This window comes from Hippopotamus amphibius, chromosome 5 (assembly GCF_030028045.1).
Source record: "Hippopotamus amphibius kiboko isolate mHipAmp2 chromosome 5, mHipAmp2.hap2, whole genome shotgun sequence".
Lineage (NCBI taxonomy): Eukaryota > Metazoa > Chordata > Mammalia > Artiodactyla > Hippopotamidae > Hippopotamus > Hippopotamus amphibius.
The window spans coordinates 28,294,559-28,311,575 of record NC_080190.1 but is presented as its reverse complement, the minus strand read 5'-3'; the positions used below and the strand labels follow the sequence as shown (position 1 = coordinate 28,311,575).

The 17,017-nt window shown below is 40.1% G+C and overlaps 1 protein-coding gene across 3 annotated transcripts in view; it reads right to left on the bottom strand.

The window, feature by feature from the left end:
* Window positions 1–17,017, bottom strand: part of ARMH3 (armadillo like helical domain containing 3) — a 182,870-nt gene that overhangs the window by 26,958 nt on the left and 138,895 nt on the right. For all 3 annotated transcript variants that reach the window (XM_057735293.1, XM_057735295.1, XM_057735294.1), the window contains one exon: window positions 14,608–14,686. In XM_057735293.1, the coding sequence (XP_057591276.1) occupies window positions 14,608–14,686 (79 nt within the window). The remainder of the gene's footprint in view (window positions 1–14,607; window positions 14,687–17,017) is intronic.

The window sequence follows — 17,017 nt, the reverse complement described above, 5'->3', positions numbered from 1 at the left end:
TTTTAAAGAGCTAAATAAATGGAGAGGTATATTATAATCACGATTTGAAAATAATATTAACGTGTCAATTCTCCCCCAAGTTGATCTACGGAGTTAATGCAATTCCAATCAAAATCTTAGCAGGCTTTTTTTTTCTGTAGAAATAAACAAGCTAATTTTACACTTTGTATAGAAATGCAAAAGACCTAGACTATTCAAAACAATTTTTTTAAGCGCAAAATTAGAGGACTTACATTACCTGATTTCAAGATTTACTACAGACCTATAATAATCAAGACAGTGTAGGACATAAATTTGGACATATATTAGGCCAGTGGAACAGAACTGATACTTCAGAAATAGACCCACAAATATATGGTCAATTGATTTTTTACAATTTGCCAAGGTATTTCAATAGGGGAAGGAATAGTCTTTTCAACAACTGATAATGGAACAACAGGATATTGCGGGGTGTGGATGGAGGTGTGGGAGCGAAATAGATGAACATTCACCAGGAAATAAAATTCCCTGGTGGTGCAGTGGTTAAGAATCCACCTGCCAATGCAGGGGACACAGGTTCGAGCCCTGGTCCAGGAAGATCCTACATGCTGCAGAGCAGCTAAGCCCTTGCGCCACAACTACAGAGCCTGTGCTCTAGAGCCCGAGAGTCACAACTACTGAGCCCGAGTACTACAACTACTGAAGCCCACATGCCTAGAGCCCGTGCTCCACAAGAGAAGCCACAGCACTGAGAAGCCTGCGCACCGAGAGCAGCCCCCACTCACCATTACTGGAGAAAGCCCACATGTAGCAACGAAGACCCAATGCAGCCGATAAATAAATAAATAAATAAATTAATTAATTAATTAATTTTTTTAAAAAAAGAAAATATAGGTGAAAAATTTCACAACTAGGAGTAAGCAAAGAGTTACTAAATAAAATAATAGCAAAAGTTGTTAAAAAATCAATAAATTCATCTTTATGGTATTAAATTAAGTTAAAACTGGTCTTCATTAAAATGTCTGGACTGGACTTCCTAGATGGCGCAGTGGTTAAGAATCCGCCTGCCAATGCAGGGGACATGGGTTCAATCCCTGCCCCAAGAAGATACCACATGCCACAGAGCAACTAGGCCCGTGTGCCGCAACTACTGAGCCTGGGCTCTAGAGCCCATGAGCCACAACTAATGAGCCCATGTGCCACAACTACTGAAGCCCATGTGCCTAGAGCCCGTGCTCTGCAACAAGAGAAGCCACCACAATGAGCCCACGCACCACAATGAGGAGCAGCCCCCGCTCGCCGCAACTAGAGAAAGCCCGTGTGCAGCAACAAAGACCCAATACAACCAATACAAAACAAATTAATTAATTAATGAATTTAAAAAAATAAAATAAAATGTCTGCACTTTGAAAAACACCATTAATAAGGAGGCAAAGGCAAACCACTGACTAGGAGAAAATATTAGCAACACGTATGTATGACAAAGGACTTGCATCCAGAATACATCAATACAAAAGCTCATAAATATCATACTAATCAAATTTAAAAAACAGGCAAATGATCAACTGCTCAACATCACTAGTCATCATGCAAAATAAATTAATAATAATTTAAAAAACTGTAATGTATGCAGTATTACCAAAGCACTGCATACCCACTAGAAAGCTAAAATTAAAAAGACTCACAATTCTAAGTGTGACAAAGATATGGAGTAGCTAGAACTCATTCATTGTTGGCTGGAATTAAAAATGGTACACCCAGTGCTCACTTCGGCAGCACATATACTAAAAATGGTACACCCACTTATGAAAACAGTTTGGCAGTTTCTTTTTTTTCTTTCTTTTTAAAAACATCTTTATTGAGATATAATTTACACACCATAAAATTCAATCATGTTAGGTGTACAATTCAATGGTTTTAGTATATTCACATAGTTGGCAATTATCACCATGAGCTAAGTTTAGAGCATTTTCATCAACCCAAAAAGAAATTTCATAACCATTAGCAGTTGTTCCCCAACCTATTCCCCAACCCCAGCTTTAGGTAACCACTAATCTATTTTCTGTCACTACAGATTTGCTTACTCTGGACATTTTAAATAAATGGAATCACACAATACGTGGTCTTCTGTGACTGGATTTCTTCATTTAGCTTGCTTATTTGTTTGTTTGGCTGCTGCCATGTCTTAGCTGCGGCACACAGGATCTTTGTTGCAGTATGCAGGATCTTTTAATTGTGGCATGTGAACTCTTAGTTGAGGCATGTGGGATCTAGTTCCCTCACTAGAGATTGAACCCTGGCCCCCTGTGAGCCCCCTGCATTGGGAGTACAGAGTCTTAACCACTGGACCACCGGGGAAGTCCCTAGCATATATTTTCAAGAATCATCCGTTGTAGCAGGTATCAGTACTTCATTCTTTTTATGGCTGAATAATATTCCATTGTGTGTATGTATCACATTTTGTTTAGCCAATCAGTTGCTTATGGACATTTTGGTTGTTTCTAGTTTTTGGTTATCATGAATAATGCTACTATGAATATCTGTATACAAGTCTTTGGGTGGACATATATTTTCATTTCTCTTGGGTAATAAATAGCTAGAAGTATCGCAATACTGATGAATCTTAGACACAGGAAAGTTTACGTGAAATTCTATAAAAGACAAATCTCATCTATAGTGATAGAAATTACATCAGTGGTTGCCTAGGGCCCAGATTTGCATATAAGACTAACTGTAAAGGAGAACTTTTATGGGTGATGGAGATAAAATGTTCTGTACCTTGTGATGGTGATAAAATGTTCTGTATCTTGTGACGGTGATGATTACATAAATATATCTGGTTATATGTTAATTACATCTCAATAAAGTTAAATAAAAAGTAAGTCCAGTAAATCATGACTAGTCGAAAAAAAAAAGATTTATGGTCAATAGCAGTAAACTTATGTCTTTTTTGGTCTTACCATTCCATTTTTGGTTGGGTAAGAATGATTCAGACTGATACATCGGTATCTATAAGCTAGGTGTTCCTAATATTTTCCACAATGCCAAAGATTCCCCTCACTGTTCTACTCTTCACCACCTCTCCACCCCTGGCAATCCTCCCTGACAAATTAAATGGACCCTGGGTAGCAATCAACAGTGTTTGAAATCATTTTCAGCTGAGAGTAGCCACATGAGGTTTTTTAAAAGGGTGTACTGTAGCTGGATCTTTTGACAAACTCAATCATTTGCCAAGCTCAGGGATTTACAGAGTCCAACCGTTACCAAGGGCATCTAATGAAGGTTCTATTTTTGCCTCTTTTATGAAACTGAGGCAGGGTGAAAGATACGAGATGATCATGGCTCTCCTTGTGGAAACTCACTCCAAATAAGGGTCATCAGTCAGCCATTTATGGATTTATAATGAGGCAGTTTTTCACTAGGGCACCTATAAACCTAAACTTTCTTACGTTTATAAAGAGTTGGGGGTACTGCCACAAGCATGCCGCCAGCTGAGTGAGGTCTACAGAAGAGCACATGGGCAAAGGTCTAAGCAAGAAATCAGTGATCCTGATTCTTATACTGTGAAGTCCTTAGGGGCATGTATGATTTTTGCATTTTTATAGCCCCTAGCTTGGCACAGAGCAGCTACCTCTATACTTCTGCACAGAAAAGAAATAATCTGGGGAATGTGAAGCTGGAGCACCCATTCCTTGTCTTGCTGCACTAACCAAGGACACCCAGAAGCAGAGAATTCTTAGACCAAAGCAGGTTCTGAGAACTTCCTTGGGTGGCAAGAATTGGTTCTTTTTCTGAACACTTTGGCTCAAACTGGCTGAAAAAAAGAAAACAAACCAATAGTATAGGAGCTAGAACAAACAGTAACCTGATGACAAAATTACAGGCCTCATATGAGTGAGCATCCCTCCCTCCACCAGGTGCTTACAGTGACTTCCTATTCAAGATAAACTGAATCTCTCTCCCAGGCACAATCATCCAATATAATTGTTTGGAAACAAGGATGCAAAAGGTGGACACAAACCTCTTAGGCTAAAAAAGATGATGCCTTTTAAAAGATAACTGTTTCCTCTATACAGCCAACTTGCATAAAATGTGCAGAAGGTTTTTTCCCCCTTTCTATTTTCATCTCATATACTTCAAGACCAAATTCAATTTCAGAATGAATTTGAGTTGGCCAGTTCTCCCGTCCATCCATGTCTTTCAAGCCTGCTACCAAAAGGCTCTCCACTGCCCTGAAATTTACTGATCTGACAGGCTGGCTCTTCCTTTCAGAAAGGTGGACCAGATAATGAACCTTATAGTGGGTGATTTGTGAAAGGCCATCAGCTGGTTAAATGAGTGGTGACAGTGACTTTCTTTAATTTCCCTGGGTGGTTGCCTCACCTCCCTGACTTTATTTGGTTGAAGCTCTAGAAGCCCCTTGTTTCTAGGGGTGAAGCTTGTCAAGCTTTTCTTTGCACTAACTACAGATCCAACATGCCCACATCCTTACTCTGCACAAGCAAGGCATAGCAATCACACCAAGAGGCAGCCAAGATAGGGGTGGGGGAATATGATACACATGTTTACCAAATGTTGTATCAGGCCTTCTCCTTCTCTATGGCTTATTGAAGGCAGGACACCCCGCCCAACTCAAACCAAGAGGCATATCTCTGTCCTCCCTACTTGAGGTTTCTTTCCTTGGAAATATATCACATCTCAGGGAGGGAGACAGAAAACACTGTCTCTGTTCCTAACTCTCCAGCAATCTGACATGGGGTCTCCACCTCCCTGCCAGGCCTCACTTATCTATCCCTCTCTAACAGACAGAATTCTTTAATAGAAATCCCATTTGTGGGCTATCCACAGCTTCCCTTCTAGGTGGGTGGGTCATTTTTAAGACTGCAACTTCTTTGAGGAGGGTCACTGTGAAAGGTCAAAGTGCTGTTATGGAACTTAGCAAAAATATTTCCAATTAACACAGCTTACAACAGAGATAACAGTTTGCATAGTGACACTTCTGGCTTCCATATTCCTACCACAGTGGCAAACCATGTTCTTCCAAGCACACCTTATAGAGTTTTTGTTTGTTTGTTTTGTTTTGTTTTTTAAGCTCTTTATTGGAATATAATTGTGTTACACTTTTGTACCCTTATAGAGTTTTGAGCTACCACCTGGGATAGAGGTTGCAATAGAAATAAAACAAAAGTACCTGAAAATCTATTTGGAAGGAAGGAGGTAGCTAAAAAACAAACTGAACAGTAAAGTCCTACCTGTATATCTAGTAACTGAGATAAAGGATCCTTCTTAGCTTAAACCAAGAAAGCTAGGGCTGTTGTTTCCTGAAAACACTTGAAAAGTAGACAACTACTGGAGTTCCTACGAGCTCCAAAGCTATTCTTCTCATGCACTGCCAATGAAGCTTCACCAACAATGAAGCCTGACTGAAGAAGAGCAGAAGTTTATGTGATGGGCATTTCAAAATTCATACTTAACTGAAGAAAATGCTGACAGTGGCAGACATGAATAATAAGCTGAGCTCTTCACCAGTGACCTCTGCATTCATCTAGCTCGGCTATGGGACATTAATTTTGAATCTTCATTTTGCTATTGTTTTTTTAAAACAAAATGGAACTACCAGTTTAAAAACAACTAAAATTCAGCATGCTACCTTTTAGATTTCTGACCCACATAAATATATTATCTTTAAAAGAAACAAGTACATAACAACTTTTTTAAAATTCATCATCTTCCTTTGGTGTGTGGAAAAGCTTTATTTCTCATAGTGACTTTTCTGACATGCTTGGATGGAATAAAGAGAATTTTCCCTCATTTATTAAGTTATCATACCGTGCCAGGAGCTTCTACTTAGGCATTTCTGCCTAACTGGCAGGCAAACTCTTCAGGTCCCTGTTCAGTACTTTCTCTCCTTAACTGAATGGGCCCTTCCCAAACCGGTATCTTTCCCCACCCCCCTTAGAAATGAGCCCTGTTTTCCCCACTCTCTCTGCTTCTCCTTCCACCTTCCTATCCTGACTTGCCTCTTCCTTCAGAATACCTGACAAACTCCAGTTGTCTCAAGTGCCTCAGCTGATGAGAAAGCTCAGACTTTGCTGTCAGACTGACCTAGGTTCACATTCCGGCTTTACCACTAATAGCTGTGTGATCTTGGACAAATTACTTAAGTCTCTTTAGCATCCTCATCTATAAAATGAGGATAATCGTACCTACCTCAACCAATTGATTAAAGAATTAATTAAATAACCTAAGCAAAAGTGCCTAGCTCAAAAACTCCTAGCTGTTCCTTTCCTCTTACCTGTGTCCTTTTAAAATCCAAGATACTTTCTTCCCTATTCAGAGGAGCTACTCAATAAAATCCAAGATCCTTTCTCCCCTGTCTCTGGTACTGCAGCTTACTTCTTGGTCCCAAGTAAGAGAGTGGACATCCTAGCAGCATATAATCAGCTGACCTTCTTAAGTGGACCTTCTCAAGATGCCCTATATAACATAAAGTTGATTTCCAAGGTTAAGCAGCTTGTGGAAAAAACCCTCTGCCTCTGACCTTGTGTCTTTCCTGCTTTAGTGAATCCAGTGAACAAATAACTCATATCAAACTTTTTCCCTGCCAAATAGGTCAACTGAAATGCCAGAATCTAAACAAAGGCACCAAGAGAAGCAGGGTCAGACAGCCAACGCTTGTATCACATGCTTGTACTCACTAACAGTTCCCACAGCAACCATCACTCAGGGTTATACAGAGGCAGTGCAAAAAACTACAGGCTATTGTACAAAAACACAACGCCAAGTACAGGAAACCAAGTTATGGCTATCGTGAGAGTCTTACATCTCAGCTCTCCAACATATGTCTCTGCCAAGGCTGCCTTGCATGGTGGCCAAGGGTCTGTTTTAAGATGAGGAAACATGACAGGGGCTCTCAGAGTAGGCTGCTCAGAGGCCTCGATTGCCCTGGGAGGCAATATAGGTGGCTCCCATGGGGAAAGTGACCCACACTCACTACTTACACAGAAAGCCCTGACTCACAGCTTTACAGTTCCCTTCTCCCAGTCTTCCTCAACAACCAGTGGTGTGCTGGAGCTGGCTTACACATGCTTGGCCTGTGACAGCTGATTGCTCAAGTACTGTGAGAGCCACTTGGCTTCACATTGGTAGCCATGGTGGGCACATTCACCCTTAGCACTACAAATCAGCGCCATCCAACCACTCACCCTTCTACTAGTTGTTAAACATTTACTAGAACCCCAAGGGCCAAAAACTCTAAAGTTGAAGTACCAGGCTCCACTTTTAGGATATCTCCCCGAGATCTTTCTGGGCTTCCTCCTAGATGTTCACAAGTAACAGGTGCCACCCAGGCACCCTAACAATGTTTGCCCCACAGACTAGGACTCTCCTGTTATTAGTATCTCACTCTTCTCTGGGAAAATAAAGCTAGTTTTCATTAGGATCTCTAAACACCCAGCAGTTATTTACAGTGGCTCTTAGGATCAGGAGAAAATCAAAAAGGGTTAGAAAGATTACTAATAGATAAAAGTAAATACTCAGCTTCCAATGTAACTTTCACTCAATCAGATGTGGAATGTTTTTTTGTTTCCCTAATTTACTTTAACCTACTCCCACAAATGAATGATACTCTGTTTCATCATAATACTTTTGAAGATACCACTTATAACACAACATTATACAGGGTCTCATCTGAATCCAAAATCCAAAGCTCTAGTGAGAGTGGAGACTTAAAAAAATAATAGGAGTTGAGACTCCATAAAATTCCTAAACTTGGGCATCTGGTTACACTGTCCTATAGTCCTGTGACATGTGGGGGTGCCAGCAGACCACCTTTGTGATCTTCCCAGAAAATTCCCAGTTTGTGTGAAAAATTTTTAGCAAGCCCCTGGGCCACCTGGTTGAAAGGAACACCAGCTTCAAGATAGGTTTGCTCACTCTTAGAAACAGAAAATAGAATGCTGGTTGCCAGGGGGAAGGTGGAGGGCAGGGAAAGGGGAATTGCTCAATACACAGAGTTTCAGTTTTATAAGATGAAAAAGTTCTAGCGATCAATTGCCCAACAATGTATATATTAATACTGTAGTGTACACTTCAAGAATGATTAGGATGATAAATTCTGTTATGTGTTTTTTACCAGGAAAAAAAAAAAAAAAGAGATAGGTTTGCTCTAATCTTATGCCTACTAGCATTGAGGCTGGCTCATACTAGGCCTTTGATGAACGCTTGTGAATTGAATCAAAGGCAGTACAATTAGGACAGGAAGAGTCAGTGTATTAGGGATTATGGAAGATGTGCTAACAATTTAAATGACTTAATCAGGGGACTTTCCTCGTGGCACAATGGTTAAGAATTCGCGTGCCAATGCAGGGGACACGGGTTCGATCCCTGGCCCAGGAAGATCCCACATGCCGTGGAGCAACCAAGCCCCGTGCACCACAACTACTAAGCCTGTGCTCTAGAGGCCACAAGCCACAGCTACTGAGCCTTGTGTCACAGCTATTGAAGCCCATGCGCCTAGAGCCCGTGCTCTGCCGCAATGAGAAGCCCATGCAACACAATGAAGAGTAGCCCCTGCTCTCAAAACTAGAGAAAAGCCCATGCCCAGAAATGAACACCCAGCGCAGCCAATAAATAAATAAATAAATAAATAAATAAATAAATAAATAAATAAATAAATAAATAACGGAATCCTATCTCTAAGTCATCCGGCCCCTGGGTACCCTGGGACCCAAGGACAAGGCATAGAAACTCTGGGACTCTTCTTCACTTTTTATGTCCTTTTCAGGTCCTGGCTTTGAGTACATTTTACAATCTATGCCTCTCCATTTATCCAATTCCTGTCCTTCCTCTTTCAAGGACCAAGTCAATTCTTCTCTCCTCCACATGGCCTTTCCTGACCACCACAACCAGCAGAGATCTTTCGTTAACAGGAATCCACAGATCCTATTGCTAGTGCTGGTCAGCTATTGATAATATGTTGCCTTAAGCCATCTTTTGCACTTACTTCATCCTTTGAGAACAAAGGCCCTTTATCATACTTCTGTATGCCTAGCACAATCTGAAGCACAAAGCACTAACGTTAAAATACTGATAGCTGAATGAAGGCTGAAGAAAGTAAGAATGGGCCAATCATTTACTTGCTTTCCAACAGGATATTTCAAAGGCACAAAACTAGTCATGAGTGTGACTTATAGCTCAAGGAATTGGGCGTTCAGAGAAGGTTTTGACTTGAATCCTAAATTGCCATTACGTACTCTAGATATTTGGGGCTCTAGAGAATCTTTTGTAAAGTTCTGCTATGAAGCCCTCTTTTGCCTATAAGGAAATTAGAGCTGATATAAATCAATGTCATATGCAATCCAAAACAAATAGTTAATAGTCTAAAAGGAGCTTAAGATCTTCAATGGACGTTTTCAAAGATCTGATGGCTTTGGGGGAAAGGAAAGTATGAGGTACTATTCAAGGTACCTAAGCCAGTGATCCTTTAAAAAAATTCTGTGTTGAAGGGGTCAAAGACTGATTGAGAATTTTAAGAAAAATGGACCCTCTGCAAGAAAAAAAAAGGACATATGCATAATTTTACACAATTTCAGGGTGTGAAGTAATTTTCTAAAGCCTATTCTTGGACTCTGGGTTAAAAACCTGTGAGCTAGTATTATTCCAAAAAGTTTCACAATAGATCTCTTGAGTATAGACCCAATTCTAGTAGGATGTAGCCAGTAATAGTCTCTTCCCTAATTTGAAAAGCAGTAATAAAAGAGAGGGGGTATATAAGAGTTTAGGGTAGGACAGGATAGGGAGGAGAACCCCATGAAGAGCTCTTCTATTACAACATACTTATCTGAAGGGACTGCTGTATTATCAAGACAGGATATCCTCAGAACATCCAAGACTTAGCTGGGGTCTAGAGTTTCTCTTAAATACCTTTCTTCCATATTTATTTAGTAGAAACAAAAGGGTCATTGGGATTTATCTGTGAAAATCCTACAGGTTGTGTGACTCAGCTATCCTCATGGGAGCATGAAAGTCAGGGCGCATGTCACTGGTAAGGACAGGAGCATAACAACTGATTCTACCAGCTAGGGACGGGTACTTACCAACAAGCCCTAGTGAGAAGAAAAAGGAGCTAACTCTCAGCTGAGGGCGGGCAAGGGGCCTGAAGGACAATTTTTATAAGATGTACTAAACATAAGCAAACCCAGTAGGGAATAAACTGGGAGTAGTTTCACAGTTCTTGGAAAAGCAAGTTGTACCTTCTGCATAAACTTTATTCATAAAGATATGTGAAATACAAAAAAAGGTCAAAGTGCTCTTACCAAACATCATATACAAAAATTACCCCAAAATAGATCAAAGATCTAAATGTAAGAGCTAAAACCATACAACTTTCAGAAGAAAACATAGGGGAAAAGTTTCATGACAATGATTTCAGCAATGCTTTCTTATACATGACACCAAGAGGACACGCAACCAGAGAACAGGACTTCAGCAAAATTAAAAACTTGTGCATCAAGGGACAGTGTCAACATGGTAAAAAGGCAACCCACAGAATGGGAGAAAACATTTTTTGCAAGTCACATGTCTAATGAAGGATAAAAATCTAGAATATATAAAGAATTCCTAAAACTCAACAACAAAAATCCAAACAACCCAATTAAAAAATAGGCAAGAGGCCTGAATACACATTTCTCTGAAGATAAACAAATGGCCAATAAACAAATAAAAAGATGCTCAACATTAATAATGATTAGGGAAATCAAAATCAAAATCACAAAGAGAGGGCTTCCTAGGTGGCGCAGTGGTTGAGAATCTGCCTGTCAATGCAGGGGACACGGGTTCAACCCCTGCTCCAGGAAGATCCCACATGCCACAGAGCAACTAAGCCCGTGCGCCACAACTATTGAGCCTGCGCTTTAGAGCCCGTGAGCCACAACTATTGAGCCCATGTGCTGCAACTACTGAAGCCCACGTGCCTAGAGCCCGTGCTCCACAACAAGAGAAGCCACGGCAATGAGGACCCCGTGCACCACAATAAAGAGCAGCCCCCACTCACCGCAACTAGAAAGGAAGCCCACGCACAGCAAAAAAAAAAAAGACCCAACACAGCCAATAAAATAAATAAATAAATTTATTAAAAAAAAATCACAAAGAGATATTACTTCACCCCCACTAGGATGGCTATTATCAAAAAACCAGAAAACAACAAGAGCTGACAAGGATGTGGAAAAATTGGAATGTAACATCATGCAGCCACTATGGAAAACACTAGCATGACTTCTCAAAAAATTAAACATGGAATTAATTACCATTTGATCCAGCAGTTCCACCTCTGGGTATACACACAAAAGAACTGAAAGCAGGGACTAAAACACCAATATTTATAGCAGCATTCTTCACAATAGCCCAAAGGTGGAAACAACCCAAACGTCCACTGATGGATGGAAGGATAAACAAAATAAGCTCTCTACATACAATGGAATATTATTCAGCTTTGAAAGGAATGAAATTCTGATACATGCTACTACATGGACAAAACTTGAAGACACTATGCTAAGAGAAATAAACCATATATAAATGGACAAATATTATATGATTCCAGTTTCTGTGAGACCCCTAGAATAGTCAGAAACATAGATACAAATAGTAGCATAGTGGTTACCAGGGACTGGGGGGAAGGGAAATAAGGAGTCATTGTTTAATGGGTATTGGGTTTCAGCATGGAATGATGAAAAAGTCCTGGAGATGGACAGTAGTGATGGTTGCACAACAATGTGAACGTACTTAATGCCACTGGACTGTACATTTAAAAATTGTTTGGTAAATTTTAAGCATATTTTACCACACACACACAGAAAAGGAGTCAAAATGAGCAAGCTTCACAATCAACCCCAGACAAATATGACACCTGTGTATACAATATAAAAATGCATGCAGCTTATTACACAAGAAAATGCATGACCACTCACTCACGCTAAGGGTATTAACTGATTAAAAAGCTTTGTCCTCATGAAGACAATGAGAAGTAACAAAAAATGTCATCCATGTTCTGGATATCTGAAAAGAAAGCCCAGTGTGAGAGACTGGGCTTTGTTTATTAAGCAATAATGGATTTACAAGCATCATCTTGAAATGCCTCAAACAGATGCTAGAATTTGTCTGGGGGTTGTCAGAACTAAATCTCTTGCCAGAAGAAAATGGCAGCCTGGGCAGGCAGATCTAGCAAAGAGCCCTCTCTTGTCTGCTATCTTACTAAGTGCTATAAATCCTAGTTAACGCCTATCTATGGTCTTTAGGTTTTATTTTAGGAGTACTTTAGAATCTACTTGGAGATTAAGTTCCTGATTTTTTCTTTCTACTTAGTTTGCTGCTAACAACTGCAGGCCCCATTTTTCTTTTTCTTTTTTGCAAGGCATAAGGGATCTTAGTTCCCCCACCAGGGATTGAATCCACGCCCCCTACACTGAGAGCACAGAGTCTTAACCTCTAGACGGCCAGGGAAGTCCTTGCAGGCCCTATTGCATCCCAAAGCCTGTTCTTTGGGAAGCTGTGAATACACTTAACACTAGTGATATTAGCATTAATGTTCATCAGTGCAGGGAGAGAAGTGCTCCAATACATGCTGGAGATTAACATGGAGTCAAAATACTTCAGAGAGTGCTGAGAATAAAACCAAGTGCACCCTAACGCTGTCATTTATGGCCCTTCAGAGTCAGTTAGAGAAGGGAAGCAACAACTATTTTGAGGGCAGTTTTGAAAATGGTCCCAGAATAGTATCACCCTTCCCCCGCTAACCAAGTGAAAAGGGTTAAGAGAGGTAATGAATATACAAAAACTCCATGAGAGTAAGGACTACACTTAGATTATTCACCACTGATCCCTACTACCCTGCACCACACTTTGTGTACCGCAGGCATGCAATCATTTACTAAGAAAATAAATCTTTGAGAGCTGCTATCCCTTCCTCATTCTCAAAACAGGGCTGTGCACTCTCCCACTCTATAGAACTCTCCTCATCTCCAGCTTGTGGACTCTTTCTGAGAGTCACTTTCATCACTTCATTTAACTATGAAAGAAGTTGGAGGAGGGTAAGGACACGTGCTTGCTAATCATCCTTTTCCAGATTGCCTCATGCGCCAGAATGGATTTTTATTATTGGTCTGTGGCTGCTACTGCTGTAGAAAGATTTCAGCTTGACCTTCCCAAGCTGCTGGGGGATGAATACTGCACGTGGCTGACTGGGAAAATGTGTCTTCCTTTTTTTTTTTTTCTTTTTTAAAAAGCTTTTAGACTAACCAGAACTCACTGTGGTAGAAAAGTCACCCTTTCTTTCACCATACAAAACTCAAGATGTTGAATTCTTTTGCATGAAAATGCTATAATAAAACTGATCTGAACTTGTCTAAACAGGAAAAAGATACGATCTTAAAGTACCTCACAGAGAGCAGTGGCATCAAAGTCCTGAACAGGACTTAGGACTGCTCCATAGGCAGAAGAGGAAAAAAGAAAATGAAAGCGATTTATCAAAGCGGTTTAAATAAGAGGATGGATTCTCACAGCTGGCCTCACAAAAGAGAACAAATATGTCAAAGGGAATAACTGATAGACTAATCGAGTCCTATCCATCTGGCTGAGGAAAGAGCCACTGGTGGGAATACTGAGAAGCTGTCTGTTAGGCAAAAGGCTTGCTTGGTGCCTCATTTGGCAAGTGGAATAGTTTTCAAGAACACTGAACACACGATCGATCGCACCACAGCTCGCTGGCTGGCCCTGCCAGCAAGAGGCTCAGAAAGGTTACAGTGATGCAATGGCAAAAAAAAAAAAGGAGAGCAGAGCATAGCTGTTTTCTTTAATTGGCTTGGAGCCTATACCTGGACTCTCACATCATGAATACCCAGGCCCTACAACTTGGGAGTAGGGTGGGAAGGAAGGGAGATTGTGTGAATACATGTCTCATTTTGTGCTTTTAAAAAAGGACTCAAGAGCCTCATTCTGAAACATCAAGTTCAATACCACGCCACGCTAAAGCCCCATCTGTACTTTTATATAACACAGGGCTAAGTGCAGGCACTTTGGGAGAAGAGGAAATCAGGCCAGACTCAAGGAAAATGAACACACAATGCTATTTGCATCCCCAACACAGTCCATACTATACAAAAACCTGCTCAGAAATAATTGCTCAAGGCAAAAAGAACTCAAATTACTAAGGAAAATCTGCCCCTAGGAGGGCTCATGTTTTAAGGAGCCAAACACATCAAATTAAGCTGAACTCAGGGTTTTTCTAACTGGAAGTTTCCATGATTTCTAAGTTTTCATTTCTTATTTTCAAAAGTCAAAATGACTCTCTGCCTAAAATTTAAAAGAAGAAGTGCCTTATCACCCACTCTAAAATAATAATTCACAAAAATTTTACCTACATATCTTCTACATAATTAAATGAACCTTTCATATGGCACAAAAGGAGAAGCCATCATTCTATTTAAAGTACTATCAACAAATCCATTACTAATTCTTCCTAGCAGCCTGGCTCTTGCCACTCTCACTAGAAGCTCAGCCGCAGAATCCCTCTGCCATCAGAGAGGGCTTGATTCTAGTTATGAACTAGGGTCACTCAGGAAAGTAGTGGCTTACCTGCTCCTCCGACAGTTGGGATATGTGATTCACAGCAGCGTAGGATTCAATTTTGGGGTTAAAGTGGTTGATGATGGCTCTGAAACAAAGAATTAACATTACTATAGCACCAGATGGAATAAAAGGATAAATGAGTTAAAAACAAGTATCAACTACCCTCTCTCTGGCTTAGAATATGAGAGCATGGAGTGACTGTCAGAGGGTAACTGTCCCCTTATGAACATGAGGTCACATGGGATGAACTGGTTACTCTAAAATGGGAAGGGTTTAATAATTTATTAGACAGAGAACAGAATCAAGCATCTCTGCTCTGCAAATGAACCAGGGGAAAATCTCACAACTAAACAAACACAAAAAACTAAGCATCCTTTAGACAAGAAACAGGACCCAGGGGGCTGTCCACTAGGGGGCCCTGGTGTTTCAGTCAGAAAGAAGTAGTAGTTTGCTCTGCTCTGACTTGGGAGAACAGGGCACTCAGTAACACGTAGGCTAAATACAGTCTCTAAAGAAGCTAAGCTTTATCAAAGCCTACAACCAATTGTCATATTTGTTAGTTAATATTTCAAACCAAAATTTTACTTCTAGCCTTTGAAATCAAAATCTGAGTGTTGTTTTCAAACACTCCCTCTCCACCACTCTGTCACATTCAAGGTCACCAGTCTTATCAAATCTACTTCTTAAAAACCTCTGAAATCTGAAATAAATTTCCCTGAAATGAATGCCTTAGTATAGGTCTTTGTCATTTCTTGTCTGGTATAGCAGAAAAGGCACAGGTTTTAGACTAGAGGTTAGCACGAGTCCACAGTGATGTAAAAGTGATTAAATAAATGGGGAGAAGAGACAATCTTTCTAACAGAACAATTTCAAATAATATGTGTAGATATTCTCCTCCTTAGGAGGTGGAGTTTAATTCTCATTCCCACTGAGAATGGGCTAGACTTATTTCCAAAGAATAGAAAGGGAAAAATAGTAACTTGACAGTAAAGAATCCTGCTGAATACTACCTTAACCAAGTGATGAAGGTGAATATCACCAGTGATGTCATGTGGCTGTCATATAACCTTTAGCATGATCTGATGAGAAGGGCATTTCACCTCTGCTGTATACTTTGAAAAATCCATAATCTCAGTCTAATCATGAGAAAAACATCAGACAAACCCACGTTGGGGTACATTCTACAGAATACCTAGCCAGTACTCCTCGAGACTGTTTAGGTCATGAAAAACAAAACTTGAGAAATTGTCACAGACCAGAGACCATTGGGGAGACATGACAACTAAATGGAACGTGATACTCTGAATTGGATCCTGGAACAGAAAGAGGATATTAATGGTTAAACTTGTAAAACCCAAATAAAATATGGAGTTTAGTTAATAGCAATGTATTGGGACTTCCTAGGTGGCACAGTGGGTAAGAATCCACCTGCCAATGCAGGGGACACAGGTTCAATCCCTGCCCCAGGAAAATACCACATGCCGCGGAGCACCTAAGCCCGTGCACCACAACTATTGAGCCTGCGCTCTAGAGCCCGTGAGCCACAACTATTGAGCCCATGTGCTGCAACTACTGAAGCCCACGTGCCTAGAGCCCATGCTCTGCAACAAGAGAGGCCACCACAATGAGAAGCCCGAGCACCACAACGAAGAGTAGCCCCCGCTCACCACAACTAGAGAAAGCTCGTGTGCAGCAACAAAGACCCAACACAGCCAATAAAATAAATAAATAAATAAATAAATAATTTTTAAAACGAAAAGAAAATCTCCCTGAAAAAAAAAAAAAAGGCAGCAATGTATCAATGCCTGTTTCTTAGTGTTGGTAAATGTACCACTGTAATGTAAGATGGGGGAAATTAGGTTGAGGGCATATAGAAACTCTATGCATTATCTCTGCACTTTTCCTGTAATTCTAAAATTATTTCAAAATAAAAAGTTTACTAAAATGTGTGTATGGATAGCATAATAAAAATCAATATGTTCTTTCAATATAACTTACTTATAGTAAAGGATTATAGACCATTTAATCTAATTTAAGTATAAGCCAGAAACTTAAAAAAAAACAACAACTATGGTTTGGAATCCTAGTTTGACAACTTGTTTTCCTGAATAATTCTGGGAAGCTGTATGTCTCACCAGAGGGAAAAAATGGGAATAATAATATCTACTTCAGCACTTAGCACAGTATCTAGGAATAGTACATTGTAGGCATACAATAAATATTTGTTGAGACAGTGAACTAAACCTTAGGAGGATTCTCACAACATTTATAGAATAAAGCAATGTCAAATATCTAGCACAATGCCTGGCACACAGCTAGTGCTCAATAAATATTCAATGAATCAATAAATCAAATAGGACATAAATGGGTCAGGAGCAAGAGGCAAGTTTTGGTAACTTATTTTTCCAGAGGCTAC